This window comes from Cyanistes caeruleus, chromosome 4, assembly GCF_971803275.1.
Source record: "Cyanistes caeruleus chromosome 4, bCyaCae1.hap1.1, whole genome shotgun sequence".
NCBI lineage: Eukaryota > Metazoa > Chordata > Aves > Passeriformes > Paridae > Cyanistes > Cyanistes caeruleus.
The window spans coordinates 29051992-29076163 of NC_141704.1; the positions used below are offsets into that span (position 1 = coordinate 29051992).

Genomic DNA, 24172 nt, shown 5'->3' on the forward strand with positions numbered 1-24172 from the left:
TCTCCAGCCAAATTACTCAGTCTTTTATGAGAAAGATGTCTTGGTTTGGCAAGGAGGAAAAAACAGCTCCACCAGACAAAAAAAGGCTCCAATTGAATTCTAAATACCAGTAACACAGTGGAAACCCAGCTTGTTCTCTCCTGTGGTAAAATTTTCAGTTGAAACCCTGAAATTATTAACCCCCAAACAGGTACCAGCAACCTTGGGCTGATGCTAGCAAGGATCAGAGTTTCTATTGGCTCAACAAAAGCATTCCTGCAGATTTGTCTCCAGAAGCAGCTCATTAAAATGAGCCGTGAATCACTGAGATAAATGTTGAATCAAACTGATAAGCCTCTTATATATACCAAATTTGCATGAGTATCAGACATCTCCCTTCATTAGGCTGGTTACTACTTACCCTGTAGCTGTAACTGAGGCTCTGCTGTTGCAAAGTTTTACTGCACACACTTTGCAGTCAATAACAAATTTATCTGCAAATTCAGTTGTTTGCAGTAACTAAAAATGCTCTCCTCTTGCTTCCTTGCTCCTGTCTTGCCCAAACCATAAAAACTTAACTATTTCTGAGAACCACTAGAATGCCTATGCAGTAAACATAAAAGAAGACCAGGTCTGTCAACAGATGTACTATGTGGCTTCAGCTGAGGCATATTGCTCTGCACTTATCTGCTGTAATAAATAGGAAAATTAAGACTATGAGCTCCCACCCCAGAGCTGTGCACTATCAGAGCTGTACAAACATGTACATAATTACTCCTCAGAGCTTGCCACAAATGTGCAGCATGCCCAGCCATCCATAACTTTCGAAAAGTCATTATTTTGAAAATAAAACAAATAGTTTGCCCTCAGCTTCACTTTTTAACTAGTGTGTTTAAAAAAAAAAAAAAAAGTTGTTTCATAATTGCTGTTGCAGAAGAGACTTGCAGTATATTTTCCACCAGCAGCACAATTAGACCTTATTCACCTCAGGTGCAAGAACGGGCCTGCTGACTTTGACTATACACCTCATAATTCCTGACTCAATTAGCACACAGCAGATAATCATTCCTTTTGTAATGTATTAACGCCTGCTTAACCCTTCTGCATTATTGGTTTCTTCCCTTTATTCTCACTGGGTTTCAAGTGGTCATAATCTTAGCAGCTACAGCCATGGCTTCTTGTTTTAGAAAAGCTCAAGAGAGAAAAAATGAATTAGAACAATTACAGCCTTTTTTTTTTTTTCCCCATAATATCCAAACCTCGGATCCTAATACAAACTGCCAAGCAGAATATATGCCACAGGTATCCTGGCTGGCTGCATCAAGGGTGAAGCTTAATTGTGTCTTGCTCAGAGCCAATACGAAGACATTGCCAACCATTTTCTTTATTTTAACAAGTCCCCAGCAAACACAGCATACCTAACACCAAGCTTCTCTTATGATGTCCACCTGTTTTCCAAGAAAAGCAATCTAAAGCCTTCTGGTGATCACAGGGATTCCAAAAAAAAATGACTCCCCTTTTTCCCCTCTCACCGATTTCTCTGTCTGTTCAAAGCCATCTGACCAAAATCAACACAAATTCGACAGCAGTGCATGGCCATCAATTTTTTTGATGAAATTACTGCTCAAACCCTCTAAATTTTACCAACAAAAACATTGTCAATAAACTATCCCTTTCCCAGATGTGGAGAATGGACCATGACCATCTGTCTCTGAGCTACAAATGAGTTGTGCTGTGTCCACTCAGACAGCTCTGTCTCACCTACAGCACACCTGGCCCACAAACCTCATTTATCTTCAACAGAAAACCCCCAGCCAGCTGTTCTCCACCTAACTTTTCTAGAGCTGAAGGCTCTGTGTGCTTTGCAGTGTCAAATGTTTCACAGCAAGGGAATCTCTGTGGCCACCCACGTTATATTCAAATGCACAAATGAGCCAAGGAGGTTTGCATAAACAACTTGGTACAAAGTGCTGAGATGCTGCTGTATTTCTGCATGACAAGTTCATTACCATTTGGCATTGGCTCATGTTGATGTACAGTGAAAAAGAAAAGGGGGAGAGAGACTCTTCACATTTACATTAATTTCATTTTATTTAATAAAAAACAGTATCAGATTAAAAATACAAACACTTCGGGTGATTATCCAGCGTTTTTCCCTGTGTGCCTTGTAGAGCTCAAACCAACCAAGGATTGGGAGAAAAAAACCAAAAAAAACCAAAAAATTACACCAAACAATTTTGGCCGGAGCTGTAAAATAATGTTGCACCAATTAAATTACACCAAATATATTATTATAACTTTGAAATGGCTTTCAGACCAATAAATAAAAAAAAAGACAAATTCAAATAAAAAAGTTGACTTTGTATTACAAAAAAAATTAAATAAGAATCACAACACTAATAGTAACAATGTGCAGTCAAGTTTTTTTTTTTTCTTCTCTTCTAGGAATGATAACATGCCAGTAAACATGTAACATGCCAGTAACATGCCAGTAAATCCCTACATAACATTTCCAGTTTGGCAGCAAGCAGTCACTCACTCATTCACATTTGTACACAAGGAAGCAGGCCTGGGCAAAAGCCTTGGAGATAGGAGCCTTCAGAGTGCTCCTCACTTCCCTGCCACAGCCGGCTGAGCTCCCTTCCCTTCATCCTGAAACCTCTATAAATCCATCAAGGTTTAGTGCCAGATGTGCAGGGAAGGTGTGATGCTCCAGCCTCAACAGGACAGCACTGACTCACACCAGCTGAGGATGCAGCTCTTACACCCCAGGGCAGGAGCTGAAAGCCATGGCTGCAAGGCACATCCACCCTTGTTTCAGAAAGGCAATGGAGACTGCTGCTGAGCTGTTTTAAAATGCACCACAGCAAACCTGTTAATTCAACACACTGCAAAAGGGGGTGCTGGTCTGGGATGGGGTAACAGAGCACATGCAGGGCTTGTGAGACAAGATGAGATGTCTGAATATCATACAGAGAGGTACACATCTGTAGAGAAGTGACCTGCAGTTGCCCTTCCTGAGCAAACAACAGTGAGCCAGATTTCACTTGACCACCTGAGAGTACGTCTCTCAGAGATTTCATGGTATTGACGCTGTTTATTTCAGAGTCAAATTTGGTCCAGTGTAAGTGAGTAAGTAAAAAAGTAAAGGTTCTCCACAGAGGCAGATTAACTGATTTAGGAAACTCAAGCTGGTTCATTGTTGTGCTAGGTAGCCCACTTGATTTTTAGGAGGAACCAGCAGACTTAAGTACCATGACACACTGAGTAAGAGGAATATGCAAGTGAAATAGCTCCCTGTCCCAGATGCCAACGATATATGGACTTATCCCCAATTCCCAAGGAATCCCCAGGGGAAATCTATTTGGTTTCTGCACCATCTCTAGGATTTGGGACACAGTGGGTCAAACTCTGCTTTCAGTTCCAGTTACAGGTCAGGAATAAGACCAGAACTTTCCCCATGCCCCTCTGCTCTGGGTATGAGTGTGGATACAAGTTTTGCAGCTGTGGATCATTTTGACATCATCGGCTGAAACGTGTGATTGAATCACACCAGTGCACCTCCAAGAAAGCCAAGGGCTATGTGCTCATGGAAATGAGACTGAAATGGGCCTGAAGATTCCAGTTTGCCCAGGCCTGTCAAACACACAGTGCCTTTCTGACATAGGCTTACATTCAGGTAATCCAGTAGACCCACGTGGTACCTTTATGGGAGTTGAAGCCTTCGGTCTGGATAGCTGGATATGTCTGTGAACACAAACAACATATCCTTTTTTCTTTTCAAACTGGTATCATTGCACACTCAGTACCAGCTACACTAAATAGAGGCAGGCCCACAACTTTATGCTAACTAACTCTGTTATTAAATCTACCGTTATCATTTCATCACTCAATTCTTTCTGCTCCATTACCACCAACCTTGAAACATTTTCATTTGCAGAAAGGCATCTTCCCACTATCTTTCTGACCTCTATCCATTTCCTACATTCCACAACCTTTTCCTTACCTAACATTCTGATTGCAAACTACTGTCACCCCCTAATACTACAAGCTAACAGCAAGGTGGCACCATTTGCTGACAGTGACTGAACTTTAGACTGGAGGGTCAGTTAACCCTTGAGAATCTCTGTCAGATTTATCTTTGTCTGGGCACTCATTTGGCTGGCCATCTTGAAAGAGTCACAGATTGAACATATGGGTTGAAATGCCTTAGAAATTCACTTAGCTGCTGGTAACACACATTCCTTCCAGTTGCCATTATCATTTCTGTGGTTCTGTTTTTGCTGGTAGTTGGAAACAATTTTAGAACTTTCTACTCACTGAAGAGCAATGGCTATGGACACTATGGGAGGTTCAGATATGTATACCTGTTCCATTGCTTGTCCACAAACACCTCATGAAGTTTTTCTGGGGCAGAAAACTTGTCTTGTAAAATGCTTAGAAGATGTTCAGAACCTCTCAGGTCACTCTGGTGGAAGGGACCATGGTGACCACCTAGCCAGGTGTCATGCATAATGCAAGCCAAAGATTCCCACTGTGCAATCACTGTACCCAGACAAATAACTTCAGAGGGAAATAAAGCCTCTTGTTCTAAAAGGCATCCAAATCTGACTTGAAGAATTCATTTAATCTCTTAATAAAGCTTACGTAATATTAATTACAAACTTCTCAAATCATGTGTCCCTCACTTCCAGTTTTAATTCTGACTAGCTTTGACTTTGAGCCATCAAATCTTGATGCTTGTCTGCTAGCTCCTGATGTGCTTTCATCACAGATACAAAGACCAAAGGTTTTTCTCTGGTCAGGTAGGTAATATTTTGAGGACACAAAATTAGAGAAGTGTGAGATGGCTTTGGGGCAACTTTACTCGGAGTTCAGCTAAGTAGGTACAGTCAGCTCCTCTGAATCAAAACCTACCATTGTCAGCAAATCAGTGACCTGGCTTACTCCATCATAAAGGTACACAGAATAACTCCCTTCCCTCCCTTTTCCATCTTCCCTCTGCTAGTTGAGCTTGTTGCAGATCTCTAGGGCTTTCTTGTAGACCTGAGTCACATCATCCATGTCTGTGAGAAGAGAAAAACTGCTGTCCCCCAGACGGTTGCGGTATCGCTTTAGATACTGTGGCCGTGGGCGGTTCTGAAGTCCTTCAAAGTCTTGGATCTGGAGGAAATTTTCAGCAGAGACACAGCTCCGTATTCTCTGCCTGTTTGGCCTGTTCTCTTGCAAATCCAGCAAATCAAACGAGTCACTGGACAAAATACTATCATCACTAATTACGCTGGAAGGGCGACTGTAACTTCGAGGTAATGCGTCCCCAGGCAAGACCATTTCTTCCATGGCCTCCAGCGTTGGTGTGTCAGGGCTAATCAAAGCAGGTTCAGTGCTGTTGCTAGAATACTTGCTGTGATGTTTCAAGATGCCCTTACGCCTGCAGGAATGGCTGTAAGACCCATTTCTGGATGGCTCTGCGACCCCTGGAGAAGTGTCACTGTTTACTGTCTCATCATTATTGTCCAAGAGTTCAGAAGATTCACTTCTTTCTGGAGAGGAGTAATAGCCAGACTCCCTCTGCTGAGTCTTCTTTAAGATTCCTTTTTTTGGCATTAGTGAAGACTGCTTAGTGCCATATTTACCAGCTACCTCTCCCTCCACAACACTTTTAATGGCCACACCAGTCCGGCACAACTCTTGCTCCAGCTTAAAAGCAGAGGGTAACACTGGGCTGACAACTCCTTCAATAAAACCTGCACTGTGAGAGCGATGTTCACTGTTGCTCCTTTTCTTCAGGATGCCTTTGGGTCTCTTGGAGGTCAGTCTGGTTGCATTTTCAGCTCCTCCTTCCTGGATGGACTGTGAAATGTCATTTTCCTTTTTTGATTTTTTCAGAGACCTTTGTCTCTCTAGTGTGACTTCAGGACCTTTGGGCTTAGAAAGGCACTTGATTTTGGTATCAGTCTCTGGTTGGAGGCCAGTAGAACGGTGATGCCAATCAATGAACCTTGCCAGCAGTGGGGACTCAGATTCCCTCATGGCATCACAGTCACAGACACTGCTCTTGTAGCCCCAGTTAACCCACCAGTGGTTGGCAATGTCTTCAATTGTTGCTCGGCGTTCAGGGTTCACCATCAGCATCCACCTGATAAGACCACGAGCATCTATGGATGAAGAATGGCACATAACATTTTTAGAACATGGACATTCTTAGGTTTGTCAGCTTAAATTGAAAGTGTAAAGACAATCAAATGAGCAAAAATAATGCTCCATACTACAGAGAAAGTGAAAGGGAGCAAGGCTTTGACCATCAGTCAATGATGGAAAATGCCTCTGAGCACTACTTTTTATCAGAAGAATATGATTCACTCTGGAAAGTGTACACTGGGCTATCCAATAAATTCATGTTTGTACTGGAATTAGACAGTGAAGAGTGCTGTATTACTGAATGAAGTCACCAATCTATTGACTCTAATGACAAAACTTGGAGGAAAATAAAACAGAATTGGGATATTTTAAATGACCTACATATTATCACTTCTGTATTTACATTTTTTATTACTTTTTCCATAAACAATGTAGTCTTCTGTATATGGTAAAGGTTTATTTTCATACAAAGACATAGAAGACAGAAAGCTGAATGGAATGGCAAGCAATTGACACAAGATAAATATTCATTTAAATATAGTATTCGTCTAGATGTTTAAGGCTGGAAGGAGTCATTATAATCAATGTGTCAGACTTAGCTGCTACTTTTCTGTCAGGTGGCTGCTTAATGTGCTGTCCTAGAAGCCAATGTGAATACACTGGCATTAATCCAGATTTTGGCCTGCCTTCTTTAATAAGAGACTGTGTTGCTCTGACCATTCACCTTCTCTCTGCTTGTGATAGCCCACTGTGTAGAGATCTGTACCAGTATGTTGTAGCAGTTTGTGTAGCCTGTCTGAACAATTCCACTTGCAATAGCTAACAGACCTTCCACTGCCACAGATCTGCTTAAAAGAGCCCATTACAGCTCCCCAAGGCAAAAAAATCTGTCTGCTACAAAACTTTAATTTCAAAAGAGCTTTTGGAAAGTGCTGTACCTAGATGGAAATTTATAGCAGATGAGCTCACTAGGAGAATGAGATATTTTTTTTGATGCGCATCATTCTAATATGACACTGTAACATGTTGGAAGGGGCCGAACAAAAGGCTCCATTCTGAACTGCTGTCAGCTCAGTACATGGCTCTCCCTCCTTTTTCATACCTGAGGTCTGTGTTGGCTCACGATATTCTCCACTGCTGATCTGCCTGATGAGATTTTTATGATCAAAGCCATCAAAGGGCATCGTTCCATAAACCAGAGTGTAAAGCAATACACCAAGGGCCCAGCTGTCAACCTGAAATACAGACACAACGTGTGTGAAGCCCAGGAAAGTTGACCCCTGCCTTTCTCCATGCCATTAGCACCAGACAAGCAGCATCATGTCCAGCTGCACCTACTGCTGGGCAAATGGGTATCTAACATCTCACTAGCTACCCACAGTCAATGTAAACAGAAGTGAAGCAGCTTAAGCACTTCAAATACAGGACAAACCCAAGTGAACTCACGTGTAGAGTAAGATTTGCATTAAGACTACCCCTCAAGAACATTATCATCAAAGACATCCCCATACCACCACAGAAAAACTGACCCTTCTTACCTCTGGGCCTCTGTAAGGCCGTCCATTAACTATTTCAGGGGAAGCATACAGTGGGCTTCCACAAAAGGTCTGCAGAAACTTGTCTTTATGATAAAGGTTGGAGAGTCCAAAATCAGCAATCTGCAAATAGAATTGCACAAGGCATTTGTAATATTAATGATTTCTTAAAGTAACAAAAAATCCTTTATGTGGAAAGATTCAGCTATATTTGTCTCTACCACAGGGCAAGGAATTCAATGTGGATTTTACTTTTCTCTGTAAAGATCCCCCAGAGAAGAAGGGTTCCCAGGTTAAGTCCTTCTGATTAGGAACAAGGATGCTTTGGGTCCATCCACAGACAAGCCACCAACTGCACAACCATGAGCTGGTAATTTTATCCTGGATGAATTGCATATGCTTGCAAAGACAATCTCATACTGGGAAGCCTGCTGTCCACTGACTGCTCTTCATCTTGTATAGTCATTAGTACCAGAGGAAAGCAAGCAGAAAGTACCACCCTTCTTATCACACACAAGCAAGCCAAAAGCCATAACCTTTAAAATCAACAGGAGGAGGGAGGCAGGAGTGTTGCAGGAAGCTAACCATTACTGAAGAAAGTGATTTTTTAAATCAGCTGGAATGTAGCTACGCCTGAACAAGGGGCAAAGTGAGGCAGTCACTCACTCCTCCAGATTCAGGGACTTTGGGCTGAGGAATCTGAGCTGTTAAGCCCATGAGACGTCTATCACGAGATAATAAACACAAGTCTGGTTCCTAACTAGAAACAATGGGCCCAAATCTGGCTTTCCCAACTCAAACAAAACTTCCCTTGGGACTGTTGGGAATTTTGCCCATGTAGGAATTGCAGGATCAGGTCCAAATATTTTGTTTACTTCAATTCTCTGTTCTTGTTCTTACAAAACAAAAGCTGAGGACAGCAACACTAAATACTCCCACAACCTCTGCATTTTCTTTGTTTCTCTAGCACAAGGCAACACATCTCATTTTCATCTTGTTTAAAACCCAAATGTTTCTGCTTCCCAGAGATACTTGTATTACTGCCTACTATCAACATAATGCCTACATAAAGCACAGGCATAAAAAAGGTATTGTAGATATAAAAGACAGGAGTTTTCTCTGGGTTTTCTTCACCTTATTCATGTCTTTTCTACATGAAAGAAATTAAATCCCAGGAATTTTCACAAGAGAAAATTCAAAAAAACACAAAGTGAGTGGGAAAGAAAAGGATTTGCCAGCACCATCATTCACTCTTGGCTTTCTAAAATGTGTATCATCAATGCCTCTAATACCTGTTGAATTACAATGTTCAGTGAACTCTTGGAAGAGGTAAAGTCTTTGTCTCTACTACCTCAACCGGTATAGCTACACTGAAAAATGACACAGTTGAGACCAAAACAGGAACATGTATATGCTTTCTAAACAGATATAAATATAGTTGATAGATACTTTCATGTTAGAAATGCAGAATCTTTTAATATATCCTTTTTACACAATTTTTAAAGTCACAAGTCAGATATGAGATTCCATGCTTCACTCTTCCCCATTTTGATGTTCTGCTTGTGCAGGTGTTTCACTGACAATCTATATTCATTCTGCTCAAAGACCAGCTGATTTCTGTTCATTAATTTTAATTCATCTCACCATCTTCATTCATAGATCGAATTCACTCAGTCCCTCAGACAGTGTATTATCAACCCACAGCAGAAAATTCAACCCTTAAATAAATGCGGTTTGTAAAACCTTCATTGTATGGCTGGAATGTCATTGAAAACAGCTGGTGTAGAATTGCAGTCTGCAAACATATTCTCATGGCTCAGATTGCACTTAATTGCCTTAAATTCCACCTTCTTATCAAGTCACTCTGCCTGGCTTGCAGGAAGTTGGTTTTAAGCCTTATGAAGTGTGCCCTGTCAATCAGGGAAAGAATGGGATCATTTCAGTGTTAAAAATTCGTGCTAGTCATTGATTTTTATTTTAGTTCAGGATGCAACTAAGACAAGGACAAACACTGCACAGTGTGATTCCTTATGAAAATACATTCCCTTAACACCATGGAATGTATAAAATGCATGTGGATGTGCATGAATATATATATATATCTATAGGAATACACATACCATTTTTCACTCTAAGAAACTCTCAGACTTGGGCATTCATGTTTTCATTCTGACCATTCAGGAAAAGAGTATTTATGTTACAGTCCACTCCCATGCTCACAGACTGATGTTTATCAGCTTTTCCCATTAAAAGTGTCATGCCCCCCAAAACAAGTTTAATAGAAGCCAACATTACTTCATGTTCTTGGCACTTAAATGGAACTAAGGCATCAAGTCAAAAAAACTTCCTAAATTGGGAGGAGCAGAAAAGTGTACTTTTATTCCCCATGCTTCAGGAATGTATGTTCCATATTTACTGTTAGCTATGATAAACCAGATGTAAGTTATTGTTGAAGTGTGGAATATAAATTCCACAGAGTTCACACTCATGGATATTGTCAGTTTTATCCTACTTAAGAATCTGTCTCTCTGCACTGCAGATAGAGAAATAATTAGGTCTCTTAAAGCAAATGAAAAGTACGTGCAGTTGGTGAGCCTTCCAGCAAAGTAAATCCCAATTCCATATACTTAGTCTGTATATATGAAACCCTCGTGGGTTTTTAGTGGTTAGTCTGATTGGTGTCCCCTTACCAGCCTGAGAGAATGTGCAGTTAGCAGGATTATGTTACTGTTATACTTGCATTGTTCTACTCTTCTATCACTTTGGGGTTGATCATACCATTTACGTCAACCTCTGCTAGACATCTCTTTTAGCTACAATTCCCAGCCCAGGAACCATTCACATCCCTACTGTGAACAAGGATGTTCAGTCTCACAAGTGTTTAAAGCTCATTTGATTCATTTATGTCTGCTGCATTTAGTGGTTTTCAGTAAAAGTCTGCAGAAAATAGTACTGCATAAAACCAGTCCATGAAAAACCTAATAATACACCACAGATTGGATCACCTTTTTCCTCTCATTGCACTCCACCTCTGGCCTGTGGATAGGCAGAATGCTTCAAAATGTGTAATTTTTTGTTGCTTCCAGACTCTGGTGCTTCCTTGCTGCTATATTCTAACACATGACTGTGCTTCCAGAGATTTTTAATCACCATCACAACTCTTAAAAACAAAAAAACCCACCCTTTTTATGTCTCCATACACTCCTTAATCACCTTCATTTAATTATCTAAAGCTTAAGAATGGTTTCCAAGTTAGTGTAGTAACAAGTAAAATGGCCTGGGGCCCTTTTAGGTCAAATAATAATTTCTAATGGATTACTTGTCCTCTTTATTTCCTGTTTTAAAAGTATTGTTTAAGCTGCTATACAGGGATCCATTTTTACATCATCTTATTTTTTCTTCACATTATTATGACATGTTTTTGTAAATCATAATGCATAGATCGCTGGCTTCATCAGAAACATATATTTAATTGCACATTGCACCCAAGAACAAAGAAATTCCTTTAATTTTCTCATTCTTAAAATCAAACTGCCAATTTTGTGCTTGTAATCCACTGAATGAAATGTAAATACTAGGAAAGTACAGATAAGACTATCAGTCCATTTCTAGAAAATGCCTTCCCCTGAGTATTTGAAGCCTTCGGTCGATACCAAACCCCAAACTGCATTTTTTTCTGCCTGAACAAGCCACATGTAAATACTCTCAGAGTGAGGACCTGATAAATTTACTCCTAATAAATAATTTACAGTTCCATATGTGTTTCCTTGCCAACAGTTACTGTTCAGTGAAACAAAGAAAAAGTGGGAAGTAAAATTCTGTGCAAGTAACACAGAAACCACAGCAACATATTCAAAGCTTCAGCATCAGGGAAATAGTGGCTGTAGGCTTAACATCAAGTATTCAAAGCTGACCTTAGTCACAGAGAGCACAGAGATAAAGGAAAGCCATACCAAAAGACACCTCTTGAAGCAATTAAAATTCAAACACTGTTGACTGTAAGATGTATGAAATATCACTACCTTCCTGACTTCAGTCTGTTTTTCAGTTTCATGAGACCCTTTGCAGAAGTAGTGCCTAGGGGACAGCAAAGAAGCCACTTGCCCATGCCAAAGCAGCCTTCCCTGCTCAGAAGCCTTAACATTGAAAAGATGTAGCTGAGGAAAGCCTGGAAATACGAAAAATACCTACAGCAGCTTAAACACAGCATAAGTCAGGAAAGGGAAACCCTCAAGAAAAAGATGCCCAAATGACTGGAAGGTATGTGAGGAGGTAGAGCTACCTGAATTTCCTCCACAGCAGTGCCACTCACTATGGCAACTGAAATGCATCTGTGGTTCTGAAGCTCCTGGCTCAGCTCCAAGGGTGGACCAAACAAAGTTACCTGTCCTTGCTCCATCCTTCCGCTCTACCTGCAGGAGAAGGACTCCCATAAAGGAGAGAGAGGCAGGAGTGGAGCCGTCTGACAAAGCTCAGCTCCCCAGAGGCTTGAGGAACTGATTGGTTTTGCAGATGAGGACCACAGTGCAGAGATCCAGCCCTCCACAGCTAGCAAATTCCACAAATTCCTCTTTTCTCTCAAGAATTCTCTGATTAGCTGGGAAGATAGTTTGGCGTGTAATGTGGAAAGAAAGGTCATCCTGCCTGCGGAAGCCTGACTTGTATACAATGTCCTAGAAAGGCTACTTTTTGTTTTCAGCGCTGCTGAGAACGGCTCTGGCTGCTGCAGACAGCGTCCCTGTAGGAACAGGAGAGGGGAGGCCTGCTCCAACGCTGGATGCTAACAGCAAAACATCCAAATATTGCATTGGATGGGCCTTCTGTAAAAGACTATTTCTGGAAACCACATATTTATGTGCCTTTAATCCACTAGTTGATCCAAGTTAGCTTCTGTCATCAGCATTACACAGATGGCAGCTACCACATGTTACTTTCCATTTCCATTGCGTATCAGCTCGACATGAAGACAATCTCCCCAGTGTGAAGCACAGAAGGCAGTGCCTGCAGCCCCGGGGCTTTCAGGGGAGACAAAAGGAAGATCCAGGCTATTTAGATAACGGGCTACACAAGTAGCTCCTTGATTACTTTTTTAATTAAATAAGGATGCTCAAGTGTCAGCAGAAACTCTTTGGTGTTCCTCCCTCTGCTTGTTTGCCTGTGGATGAGCACATCCAGTCACTGTTACACCCAGCTACCCAAGGAGGAACAAAGCTGAAACAGGTTCAGCCACCTGGAAATTACACTTATTTTACAGAGGAATATAGATAGGATGTATATAGGAAATTACTCTGGAAATTAAATCTCTGCATTAATTAATTTTGTGCTATAGCTATAAACAATAGAAGAAAAAGACAGGAAAAAGGTCATTCCCATGCTTTCACTGGAGTGAAATGGCATGGAGATGACATCACTGACATCACTATCCAAAGTATACGTTTGTGTCTGAAGTTCCAAGGCCATTTCCTAATGAAGCACATGTGCTTTACTAGGTTTATTTTGAAACTCTATTTGCTTATTTTCCAGCCATGATCAAAAGAACATTCAGACTGTTCTGTAGGAGGCACTTGAACCCTGTAGACCAGAACAGTTTTTTCCTAGCCCCAGAAGCAGCCAGCAACAATATCATTTGTACAATAAGCCTGATTGCACAAAATGCTCTGCTCTTTTCTACCAGTGGGCAGATACTGCATTGGGAATTGTCACCTTTGCATGGCAGGACAGGGCTTCCTCCTCCAAAGTATGCGAAGCTTCATTTAGTGTGTATAACTGGGAATCAGTGGTGTCTTCCCCCAACATCCAAACCTCTGAGCCTCTTGCCAGATGCTGTTGCTTAGTAGCTGTTACCATAACAATGGCTCTTCTAATACCTTGGGTAAAAACGTTATAAAACATGCAAATCCATTCTGAGAAGCTGAGAAAAAGAATCCTACCTTAATATTAAAATTGTCATCAAGAAGAATGTTTTCCAATTTTAGGTCCCTGTGGACAACACCATTCTGAAACAAGGAAGGAAAAAACAGGGAAGAGCATGAGAAATATTGGGAAAATTAAAGGTGAGCTAGCAGGGTGGTCTTTGCATCTACATTTCAGGGCTGATGTCACTGTCATAACACTCATGGACCAGTGACTAGTGGCAGGCACTGTATTAGTCACTTGGTGTGTGGTTAAGGGAAGAATGACTGGAATCTGTCCTCCCACAAAGACTCTAAAACAGCAGGGGCGGGGGGGTGGGGCAGAGGGCTGGGGGTGTCTTTTCAGAACTTAATTTCATCCTGGATCCTACCCCCACTGCGGGAAAGCAGGATATTCTTCCCAGGCACCAGAAACCAGTATCTGTCAATGACATTAGCCCCTACAAAAGCGCTCATTCCTCCAATGAGGATCGGGGGAGTTATAATCCCAAAGGATTGTAAATGTTAGGGATGGAAACAAACAGACTGGGTCCAGGTCAGAGCCTTCTTTACAGAAACTTGGGAAAATTAACTGCAACAGGAATGGCATTGCAGCTTTTCAGCACTATGCAGTGAGGACTTTGAGAAACCCCCTTTTTATCAGAATTCAAGTAGAGACTTAAGTGTTTTAAGAATTCAAATTAAAATTATCTCAGCTGCTCATTGCCTTTAGCTTCATACTAAGTTTTGGCTCTATACAGTTCTATAAACAGGGATATGCTCTTTAAACAGGGATAAAGGTCTATGATGACAGCCAGTCAGCTACCTTAGGTTTAATTGCTTGACTTGTCATTCCAAGTGGGTACCATGATGGATAAGGTCATTAGCAAATGGTATCTTTCCTGCTACATCTGGTAAAGTTACTTTTACCTATCCAGAATGAGGTATGTACTAAAGCTCATACATGAACCTCATAGCTATCTCTTGGCTTTTTCTTTCATGTATTATATCTCCTGTTCTGAAATTGTTTACTAGCATATTCAAATTGCAAACTAACATTTATTTGAATGCATTAATACTAATACTGTACAGGATAGCATGTATGGGATGCCTTCTCTAGCTGATGTTTTAATTTTTGAGTTTTTAGGAGAATTATTTAAAGGCAAAAATGCAAGGTACATCTAAAGTAAGGGTGTGTCTGGCATCTGCCATAACACAGGAAAGCATCATTAGTCTTTAAAAAAAGGCATTAGTTCAGTGTAGCACTTTTAATGAAGCTCTCCTGTTGTACTGATAAAATCATATGCTCTGATAATAATGAATGGTGTTACTTCAGACATGCTTTGAAATATATGTCAGCAATCAGCCTTGAAACAGCATTTTTTACTATGAAATCCTTTGCTCACCTTGTGGCAGTAATGCACAGCAGAGACTATTTGTCGGAAGAAGTGTCTTGTCTCTCTTTCGCTTAATCGCCGCCTCTCACTGATGTAATCGTACAACTCTCCTTTACTTGCATACTCCATGATTATCACAATCTTATCTTTATTTTCAAACACTGCACAGAAGAAAAAACACCACAGTTGATTCCATACATCTGAAAGTGACACTTTAAAGAGTGAAGAAGACTCAAGGATGTCTGATCACATCCTAGACCACCAGTGTGGGCTGGAAAGACGTACTAACAATCCCACTGCAAAAAGCAAGTTCCAAAGCTATTTTTTACCGGAGGAAGATTACAACATCTCAGACCATGAGAAGGAAGCTGAGGTTATCCTCTCTTTCATATGGCTACATGAACCTCTTTGTCTCAAATAATATGGGGTCACAAGGTGGCAAAGTCTATCCTAGTGAGGTGAGGTGGACACTTGTGCCAGTAACACATGAATACCAGCTCCTGCTCCAGGACGGAATTCCTTGTACAAGTAGCCTACTTGAGGCCAGAGGACAGAAGCAAAGAGGAGCCCTCGTATCATTTGGAAAGGGTTCATAGAAGGCAAAATAAATTCTTGTCTTCAGTGACTGATACAGGACTGCCATTTGGCTTACAATGACGGTTAGCTTTCACCTATCACCAAAACCCAATAAGGGAACTGACAGACGTGTCCTCCTCCATCCCAACTCTGTGTGACAGCATGGCAGGCATGGACACCTGAGACTGCTGCGGCTGCAGTGCCTCCAGAGCTGTACAACTCTTGTCAGCGTGGCTCTGTACCCCATCTCATGCAACCAAGTCTTCCTCAAGCTTCCTTATCTCCTGTCCCTACCACATGTCACAGATTGCATGCTGTAATCCTCCGCTGCTTGCGCAGAGCCGGCAGCAATGCACAACGGCAGCCTAAGCAGAGCAAGGAAAATCCATCTCATATCTGCCACAGCCCGACCCTTCTCTGGGGCTGAGAGTACACTGTGTCACATGCTGTCAAGGACTTCACTCTGAGTGACAGATAACTAATATTCAATCTAGTAAAGCAGGCTGTTAATAGACTGGAATTGCTGGCTGCTAAATAGTTCTTCTCTTTTGTCAGCGAAAATCCACTGCAACCCACTGGAAACTTCCTGTACCTGCCACAGATAACCACTGCTATATGAAAACATGGTGATTTTTCTTTTCTTTTTCTTTCCTTTTCTTTTTATCTAGGAGCTATTCTACCTTTTTTCTTTTTATCCTTTTTATCTTTTTATCGATTTTCTATCTTTAAGCACTGGTCATACAGGCAGCAAGGCATATACAAATTCATGAGGTTAAAGGGTTTATTACAAATAGATGCTAGTTTTGACCAGCCCTAACGTAATGATGCCTTCCTATATCTCTTTATCAAAACTCAGACAGTAGTCTTCGGTGATTAAAAAAACCCCCAGAATTAAGCTTCAGCTTTTGCAGTGAAATGCAAAGCTACCTCTCTTAACACACAGATATTTGCTTCTCTTAGACTTTGTCTCATGTCCTCTCACACCTTGTCACTCAAATCTATGAGCCAAAGCCTCTGCAGTTCCCTCTAACACCCCTGAACCCCAGCCAAACAGCTCAGATAAAAGGGAGAGCAAACAGCCAGATAAAATTGGCTGCTTGTCTGCTGGCCTCACTGTACCCCGAAGCAGAGGCTCCTGCCAGCGATTACATCCTATGTGCATCCTCATTAGCAATAAACTTCGGAAACTGGAAAAGCTGTCTCTGGATGGATTATACATACAGTATCCTCTCCAAGAATGACAGACTGATACTGTGTGGGAAAAACTGAACATGCCCTGTGTCACACAGGGAAGTGCTGTGATGTGTTACCAATAAAACAGTAATGCACACATTCACTTCTCTAAGCTCGGAAAGGCTTGTTTGGTACAGGCTTGTTCAAAAAGGCAAAAATAAATAGTTTTAGTAAGCTGAGACAAATCACTGAAAATGCACTTATATAAGAGATCTGATTTAAAAACAAACATATAAATCACACAACAACAACAAAATTGCCCCAGAACCCCAGCTGATTCCCTGAGCTTCTCCTTACTGCATCACACACATACAGGTGAAGTTGCCACATGGCACAAACCATCTCAGTGCACTTTCATGGGAATGCACATCCCAAGCATTTCCAACTGAGGACCACCCTCAGCTCAGAGGCACATTTGTTCTTGGCTCTTCTTGCTCCACTCCCCCAAAAGCTGATGCCCCACCAGGTGTTTGGTGCTGCTGATGACAATAACAGCAATAGCAGCCCTGCCACGATAGAGCATTCTTTCAGGCTGTGTTTTTATTAAAGTTTGTCTTCATTACACAGTCCAAAGAGTTTTCTCAAATCATCCTTGATGTTCTGAAGTTTTAAATTCTAAAATCTAATTTTTTTAGACTCAAATTCGCCATATTAATTCAAATACTCATCCAGATGTATTTTCTAATATTTCTACAGAAATGAGGTGGAAAGCATTTGATTTGGAGGAATGTGCATTCAAAGATACTTTCCATTTCAAATTTTCTTTTACACCCTCTAGGAAACTGAGATACTACCATCAAGCTGAATTTAGGAAAGCATAAACCCCTGTTCCAAATTTCAAATTTTTGTCACAAGGCCACACTAGAAACAACGAGAACAGTATCATTCCAGGAACTCGTATTTGGCTTTCAGTTTACTGGCACATTCTTCTTCATGAGGGAGAATTTTGAGATGGAAGCTATCCTTGAACTTAGGTGACACTACAGAGGCCTCCTCAGCATCACCACAGCTGAACAATTACAGAATCAAACAGCAATTTGTTTCTCCACCCAGGAGCAGAGGTGAATACGGAGGTATTTTTTAACAACTACGTCATTTCACGTCAGAGCACCTCCACCATATCAGCTGAATGTCAGGAGTGGGCACTCAGCTCCTTCCTGCAGAGAGGGAACTAAAGAGCAGACAAAAAAGTCTAAAATGAGAGCTGCAGCTGAAGAAGAGGAGGCTGAAAGGCAGTGGGATTTATGTCTATGCACACACACAGCCTTAAAGAGGAATTCAGTGGTCAAGGCTATCAGGCAAACGACACGGTGGTATTCTGGCAAGTCTCACACCATCAGCCAAGTACACCATGAATTTTCACAATAGTATTTAGGGTGTCAGGCAGGTTTCACTTCTTCATTTCTTCACTTCAGGCACATTTTCACAGGCACTTCTGAATTTCCCTCCTGAGCACAGCATGTAGTTTTATAAACATATGCTCAAGAAAGCCTTGTGGCCAATGGCTGGGGGAAGACAGGAGGGCATTAATTAAAGGCTGGATTGACTTACTGCAAAGAATAATGTGGTAATAAATACACTGCCCTGTTAGCACCTGGGCTGTAACCTGTAGGCTGATGACAGACGGGTTGCCTCCATACAGCTTCTGGGACTGCTTGGTTCACTCTTTGTTTTTACTGCAGATGATTTATTACCTGCCATCCTACTGCATATTCATTCTGAAACTCACTCCCACCTAGAAGTGTGCCTGAACCCTGGCTGCACCTACTGCCAGCAGAGAAGCATGGCTTTGGCAGGATGCTGAACCCCAGGAACCTCCCAAAGCTTCCTACTTTTGGGACAGCCATGTCATACAAGCCTGCTCCTCAGCCCCAAGCAAGGTCAAGGGAAGGAAGCCATGTATGAATAAGGTGGGGCTGCTTTAGTTTTTTTTTAAACCATCAATACTCTGTAAATGGCTGGCCAAATTAGATAAGTGGAGAACTGTCAGACATGGATAGCAGGGGAGATAGCCTGTCAATTAAGAATCAAGCGAGGGGGGTTGCTTAGATACAAGGCATGAGTTCACCTCTTAGGGGGGACAGCAGCAGGAGAAATGCTTGCTACCGGCTGTGCACCATTCCTTTCTGAGCCACTGCTTTATTTCCACCACTCTGCAAGCTGAGTTACTCTGAGAGCTGCAGCAAGACCTTGATGTGGTGGGAGGGCTGCTGCACTGCCTCAGCCATAGTGGTCAAGGGCTGTTGTAGAGTAGTGCTTGCAGATCATTACTCCTTAGCAGACAGAGCCTGCCAGTTGAAGGACTGACTGTGGAGATGACTGCACTTAGAGTGGCCACAGGGGAGGAAACAGGGACAACAGTGTGAGAGCACATCAGGAATCAGGAGCAGGAACAGCATGAACCTCAAGGTGTGAGGAATAACGTGACTGTATCCCCAGGAGATGAGCAAAGGACTAGGACACTGGCCACAGCAACGTGGAGAAACAGCATTTCCCAGGGGGCTACAAGCTTGCTTGGATTTGGTCTGGTCACCTCAAAAGCCTTGGGAACCCAAGCAGAAAAGGGTGCTTAAGATACAGTGGTCAAAAATTTCTTACTTTTCTTTAAACCCTGCCCTTAATGCTCATGTGTTTGTTTCTTTTTCAAAAGTGACAGAGAAAAAGTCTGTACCTCCAGGCTCATAATTGAAACCAAATCTGCTGACTTCAAAGTTCCTTGAAGAACATAAATGTGAAATTGGGAAAGAATTTCACTTCTCACTATCAAAGACTTATCTGAGACAAAGTACATTTTGTAATGTGAACAATCTGTCCCTCTTTTGCAGGTTGTTCTACTATAGTAATAGTTCCTGCATATAATCTCTCCACTTATTTATATTTAGAGGCTTCTATCTACAGCCTTCTATTTTCCAAATAGCGCTGGTTGACCTCTTGCTCATCAGCACACTTCTTTTCAACCCTACTGCCAAATTCTTCCCTAGATCTAGCTATACCAAAGTCACCTCTTCTGAAACTCAAGTCTGACACCAAATGAACATACTCACTACATTTCTTCACTGCTGAGATGTGATTCACCCTAAAATTGTTGAAAGCCCACATGGGCATGGTTTTGGAAACATCAGACAGAAATATTTGATGGTACACTGTACACCTCTCTATTAGGACAGTTCACTCTGGACTGTCTTACTACCAAAATCAAAAAAAAGCAGAAGGCTTTTGCCCTTCCTCCAAGCTCATAGAACACTGAAGTCAGAGTGAGTGCTGAGGGGGGTGGATTCTTTCCCCCCACCTCAAAGGACTACCTCCTTGTGGGCTGATTCCATTTCGTTTACATGTAACCCTGGGGTAAGGATTTTAGTTTGTTAGTTTAAGAGGGGCGGCCAATCTCTTTGCACTGGAACCATTTGAATTCTCCTCATGCCTTTGCTCTCTATCAGAGCAATCTCCTAAATTAGTTCCAGTATGTTGACATTCCTTCCATCTGGTGTCTTTCCATTCAGTGGTATTTTTATTACTCTCCTAACAGCCGCAGACAGAAGTACCTTTCCACTGCTACAAAATGCTCTTTTATTAAAGGTCAGCCAAATCAAAAGAACAAGCGAGTTTGTTTTTAATTTTGGAGATGCAGACTAGAATAACCTTTTCATTCAGAAAATTCATGTATGACCCAATTACCTCACTTGTGTAATAAACCTTGAATTATTCTTCAAAAAGTCATGCAAGTACTGAAAACTGTCTTTTACCTTAGAAATTCAGCCTGATTCAGCTTTTGTGTTTTTGACTGTTTTACAGCCCCTTGGCACAATTTTTGTTTAGTTGGTTTTTCAGCAGTAGTAGTATTTTATTACTGTTTTTAACAGGGCACATAGCAGACATGAAAATATCCCAGGTCCAATGAGAAAACCACTTATATGCATGCACACAAATTTATGCATTTGCTTAATTATAACTGAAGATATCAATATATAAAATACGTGTTTTAATGCTAAGCTTGTGTTAAATTGTTTTCCTGAATTGTGGCCTTATTCAGCCAAGTTGCATTTCATTTTAAATTAAAGGAATGTAGTTAAGATCCTGCAATAATCTCTTTAAATCAGATGGCATGCTATAATTTACTCCCCAGTGAGGAGATTAATCAGAATGGGAACTATTATCCTTGGTGAGATTGTTTCTCATCGAGCAAGACTGAGGATATGCAGATTATGATGGTTTGCTCTTTAAAAGGAACGAAAAATGACAGCTGCTAATTTGGCCACAATAACATGTTACACTAATTGTCTTTGTTTCAGCAAAGAATACAAGAGCTAACTTCCCTTTATTTAAATCATGATTTACACTGTCGAGGAACTTCAGCGAAGCAAATATTTATATTGCCATGGTAGGACTGTGTAAATGGGAAGATAGAAATAAATTTCATCACTGCTGGCAATCGGTCTGACATTTAAACTGGACCTGCCTGTGATCTCACACATTTGAGTTGATGTCATGTCCGATGAAGTGCTGTTTAGGTGATCACCCTGAATGACAGGAAATTCATAAAGCTGGTGTATAGTAACTAAGGAGTTAAGTTTGTTTATTCTTGTTTCATTAGTATCTCCAGACAATTGAAATATTACTTGACGTTCTTGGATGTTATCAACTGAAAACAATGAGAATAAAGCACTCGAAAGTCAAAAGTCAACATAATTAGAGGAAATCAATTAGAAATGTGGTTAAGCAGTATCACTGCTGAAGTACTTTCTCTTGGCCAAAATAAAAGGAGTCATTTCAGCTTTCCAACATCCAGCATTCTTGAATAAAGCCCAGTCATGCACGTGATGTTTGAAGGGACTTGTGGCTTTTTCAGGTGTTTTGCACATGGAAAGGGTGGGGTCATTAGGCACCAAAGTTTGTTTTGATTATGTCTGAAAATCAGGAGATAGTGAAGGCTGAGACAGGCTGTGATTGCTCTGAACTCAGGTCACAGCCTGAGATAGGCGACTGATTTGCCACCCTGGCACCTGGCTGCTGCCCCACCCTGAGGTCCACATGCAGCTGATGATGGAAAACACTTGTCTGAGCCAGTGCTGCTGTAGGGATGCAGCTCCTCAGCAATGGCTCACGTCCACACACCTTAGCAGCTGCCACACAGGCAGATTTCTGACAATGCAGCTGGCTTTGCTGATGATATGGCTGGTGACTTGACTGACACAGCTCCCCACACTAGAGACGGACCTATGTGTGTGTGAAATACCAAGTGTGTTTATGCTTTGTTGCATGAAGTCTGTCACAAAATGTGAGACTGAACATGTATTTGGCCAGTGCAGTGAGTACCCTGGAATACTATGCCACTGCTGTTACAGTCTGTCAGATTATCTCCTATTGCCTTTGGGGTTTGAAGGTAGAGTTGAACCAATCTCCTGATTAAACACGCACCCCAGCTCAAGCCACTGTGGACTTGCAGACAAATGATGGAGAATTTCTCTGCTTTTTCTGCAGAGTACCAAAAATGCAACCTAGGAAAAAAAAGAAGTAAGAAGTGCATCTTACTTGGGAGATCCATATTTTGTGTCTTGCTAATGCAAAGGGTACAGCACTCTTAATAATCATCCTGGCCCCGATTCAGCAGAGCACTTCAGCACACACTTTCCTTCAGTTATTCATTTAGGTTAATGCCATCATGTTCCAATGGTATCCAATTTTGATCCTAATGTTTATTCATCCTCCAGAGAAGATCTTCAGTAAACTATTTCTACAAACATGTTAGCTAAGTCTGTTCACCTCTAAGTGCATTTTGCAAAAGGGCAGACTTTTCTGTATGGCTATGCTAACCAAGGACAACTCTTTCAGCACAGAAACACTCACACAGACAATTGCTTTTCACACTACAAAGACTCAAGAGCTCACTCCTAAATGTACCAAGTGTAACTTCACGCTCATGATTGGCCCAACATGTGTTTAAATGTTTGCAGAATGTTCCTTCCCTGGTTTAACTTTTATAAAGTATTTGCAGATGAGGTAGATTTTGCACTCAAGCTACCCCTGGAAAACTATGTTAGCTGTCAAAGGCTTTATTATAAAATCCTGGAGTTTTCAAGGCAAAAAAGCAATAGGGGAAAGGAAGGGCGAGGGGTAGGGGAGAGACAGACAGATGAATGGACAGAGGCATTATTCTATAAATTAAAATTTACTGGTGAAATCAGAACACCGCCAGCAAAGCCAATTTCGTTTATCCAGTCTCTTTCAAGGAGTTGAAAGTCACTTAAAGAGCACTTCCCTCACAACCCCACTCAACAGATTGCCAATTACAGCCCTGCTGAGAGGATGGAATTTTAGTCACAACAGTGCATCTGCCCTGGCAGTAATGGGCAAGGTACATGCCTTATGATTAGGTTACAAATAAGTACCTCTAAACTGGAAAGCTTGGTTTCCACACATCTGAATTTCCTTGGTATCAATAAAAATGATAAGGTTGTGTTTACATCAAGGAGACAAATTCAGAGGTTAATCGCTATTAGCAGGAAGGTCAAAAGGATACCTAAACAAAATCCTACTTAAGGAAAACACATGTTTGTAAATGCAATACAAAGAGCTTTCAAAGATTATTACAGAGACATCCATCACTGTCCATGCTAAGTGTATCTGTGCAACCTGGCACCTACAGAGAGAGCTGTCAGATGTGCAGTGGCAGTCTGGAAACCTACAGTAAAAGTAAGTGAGATAGGAGTAAAATATCTCTAGGGTGGCTCCTGTTTTAAAGTTAAACATCTGATCTAAGTTAGTCAGCCAGACTCCAACAGGAGCCTCCATTATGTCATTTATCCCACTCATCTGAGAAAAAAAGTCTCCCAGGACAGAGCCAACCACCCTGTGAAGATGCTGAACTCTCCTAACTAGAGAGGGACACTAGACTTGTAGCATGCACCAACTGCAGAAATGTTGGATTGCTTCATTTTGGTGAGATTAAGCCATCTCTTAGGATTTACTGACTTCAACATTTTGTGTCAGGGGACAGCAATATTATCACTCTTCATGCATCACTCAAGAGGAATAGCTATGTGTCTAAAATCCAACTTCAAGAGGATACAAATACTTCAGTCCTTGACATAGTCCCTTAACTTCACAACAAGTACTCTTCAGCTTCAAGTGAAGCGCGCACTCAAGGGCCCCTGATCTCACATGCTCACCTCTGGGCAGCTCCTGTGTGTTTAGCTGCACAACCACACATCTTCCCAGTGCTACCATATCTAAGTTACAGCATTGGCTGCTACAGGCCTAATAGTGACTCTGACCCCTTGGAAAACACACCAGAACTGATATACATGCTCATCCTCCTCAGACAGGAGGATGAATTCTCCATCATGGAGCTCAACTGGCTCTGCTGCAGAAGCACTGCTCCTCCCTCTGCACGGCCAGACAGGGAAGTTTTGCTCCCACAAGA

At 41.5% G+C, this 24172-nt stretch overlaps 1 protein-coding gene and 1 long non-coding RNA gene across 2 annotated transcripts in view; one reads left to right on the top strand and one right to left on the bottom strand.

Annotated features, from left to right (window-relative positions):
- The window catches only part of LOC147653513 (uncharacterized), a 43025-nt gene that overhangs the window by 12492 nt on the left and 6361 nt on the right, over positions 1 to 24172 (top strand). The gene's annotated exons all lie outside the window — the stretch shown is intronic.
- Positions 2046 to 24172, bottom strand: part of NUAK1 (NUAK family kinase 1) — a 46762-nt gene continuing 24635 nt past the window's right edge. The window contains exons 3-7 of the mRNA XM_023936530.2: positions 14953 to 15104; positions 13586 to 13651; positions 7659 to 7778; positions 7223 to 7355; positions 2046 to 6137 (exon numbers count right to left, since the gene is read on the bottom strand). Of these exons, the coding sequence (XP_023792298.2) occupies positions 4984 to 6137; positions 7223 to 7355; positions 7659 to 7778; positions 13586 to 13651; positions 14953 to 15104 (1625 nt within the window). The 3' untranslated portion in view covers positions 2046 to 4983. The remainder of the gene's footprint in view (positions 6138 to 7222; positions 7356 to 7658; positions 7779 to 13585; positions 13652 to 14952; positions 15105 to 24172) is intronic.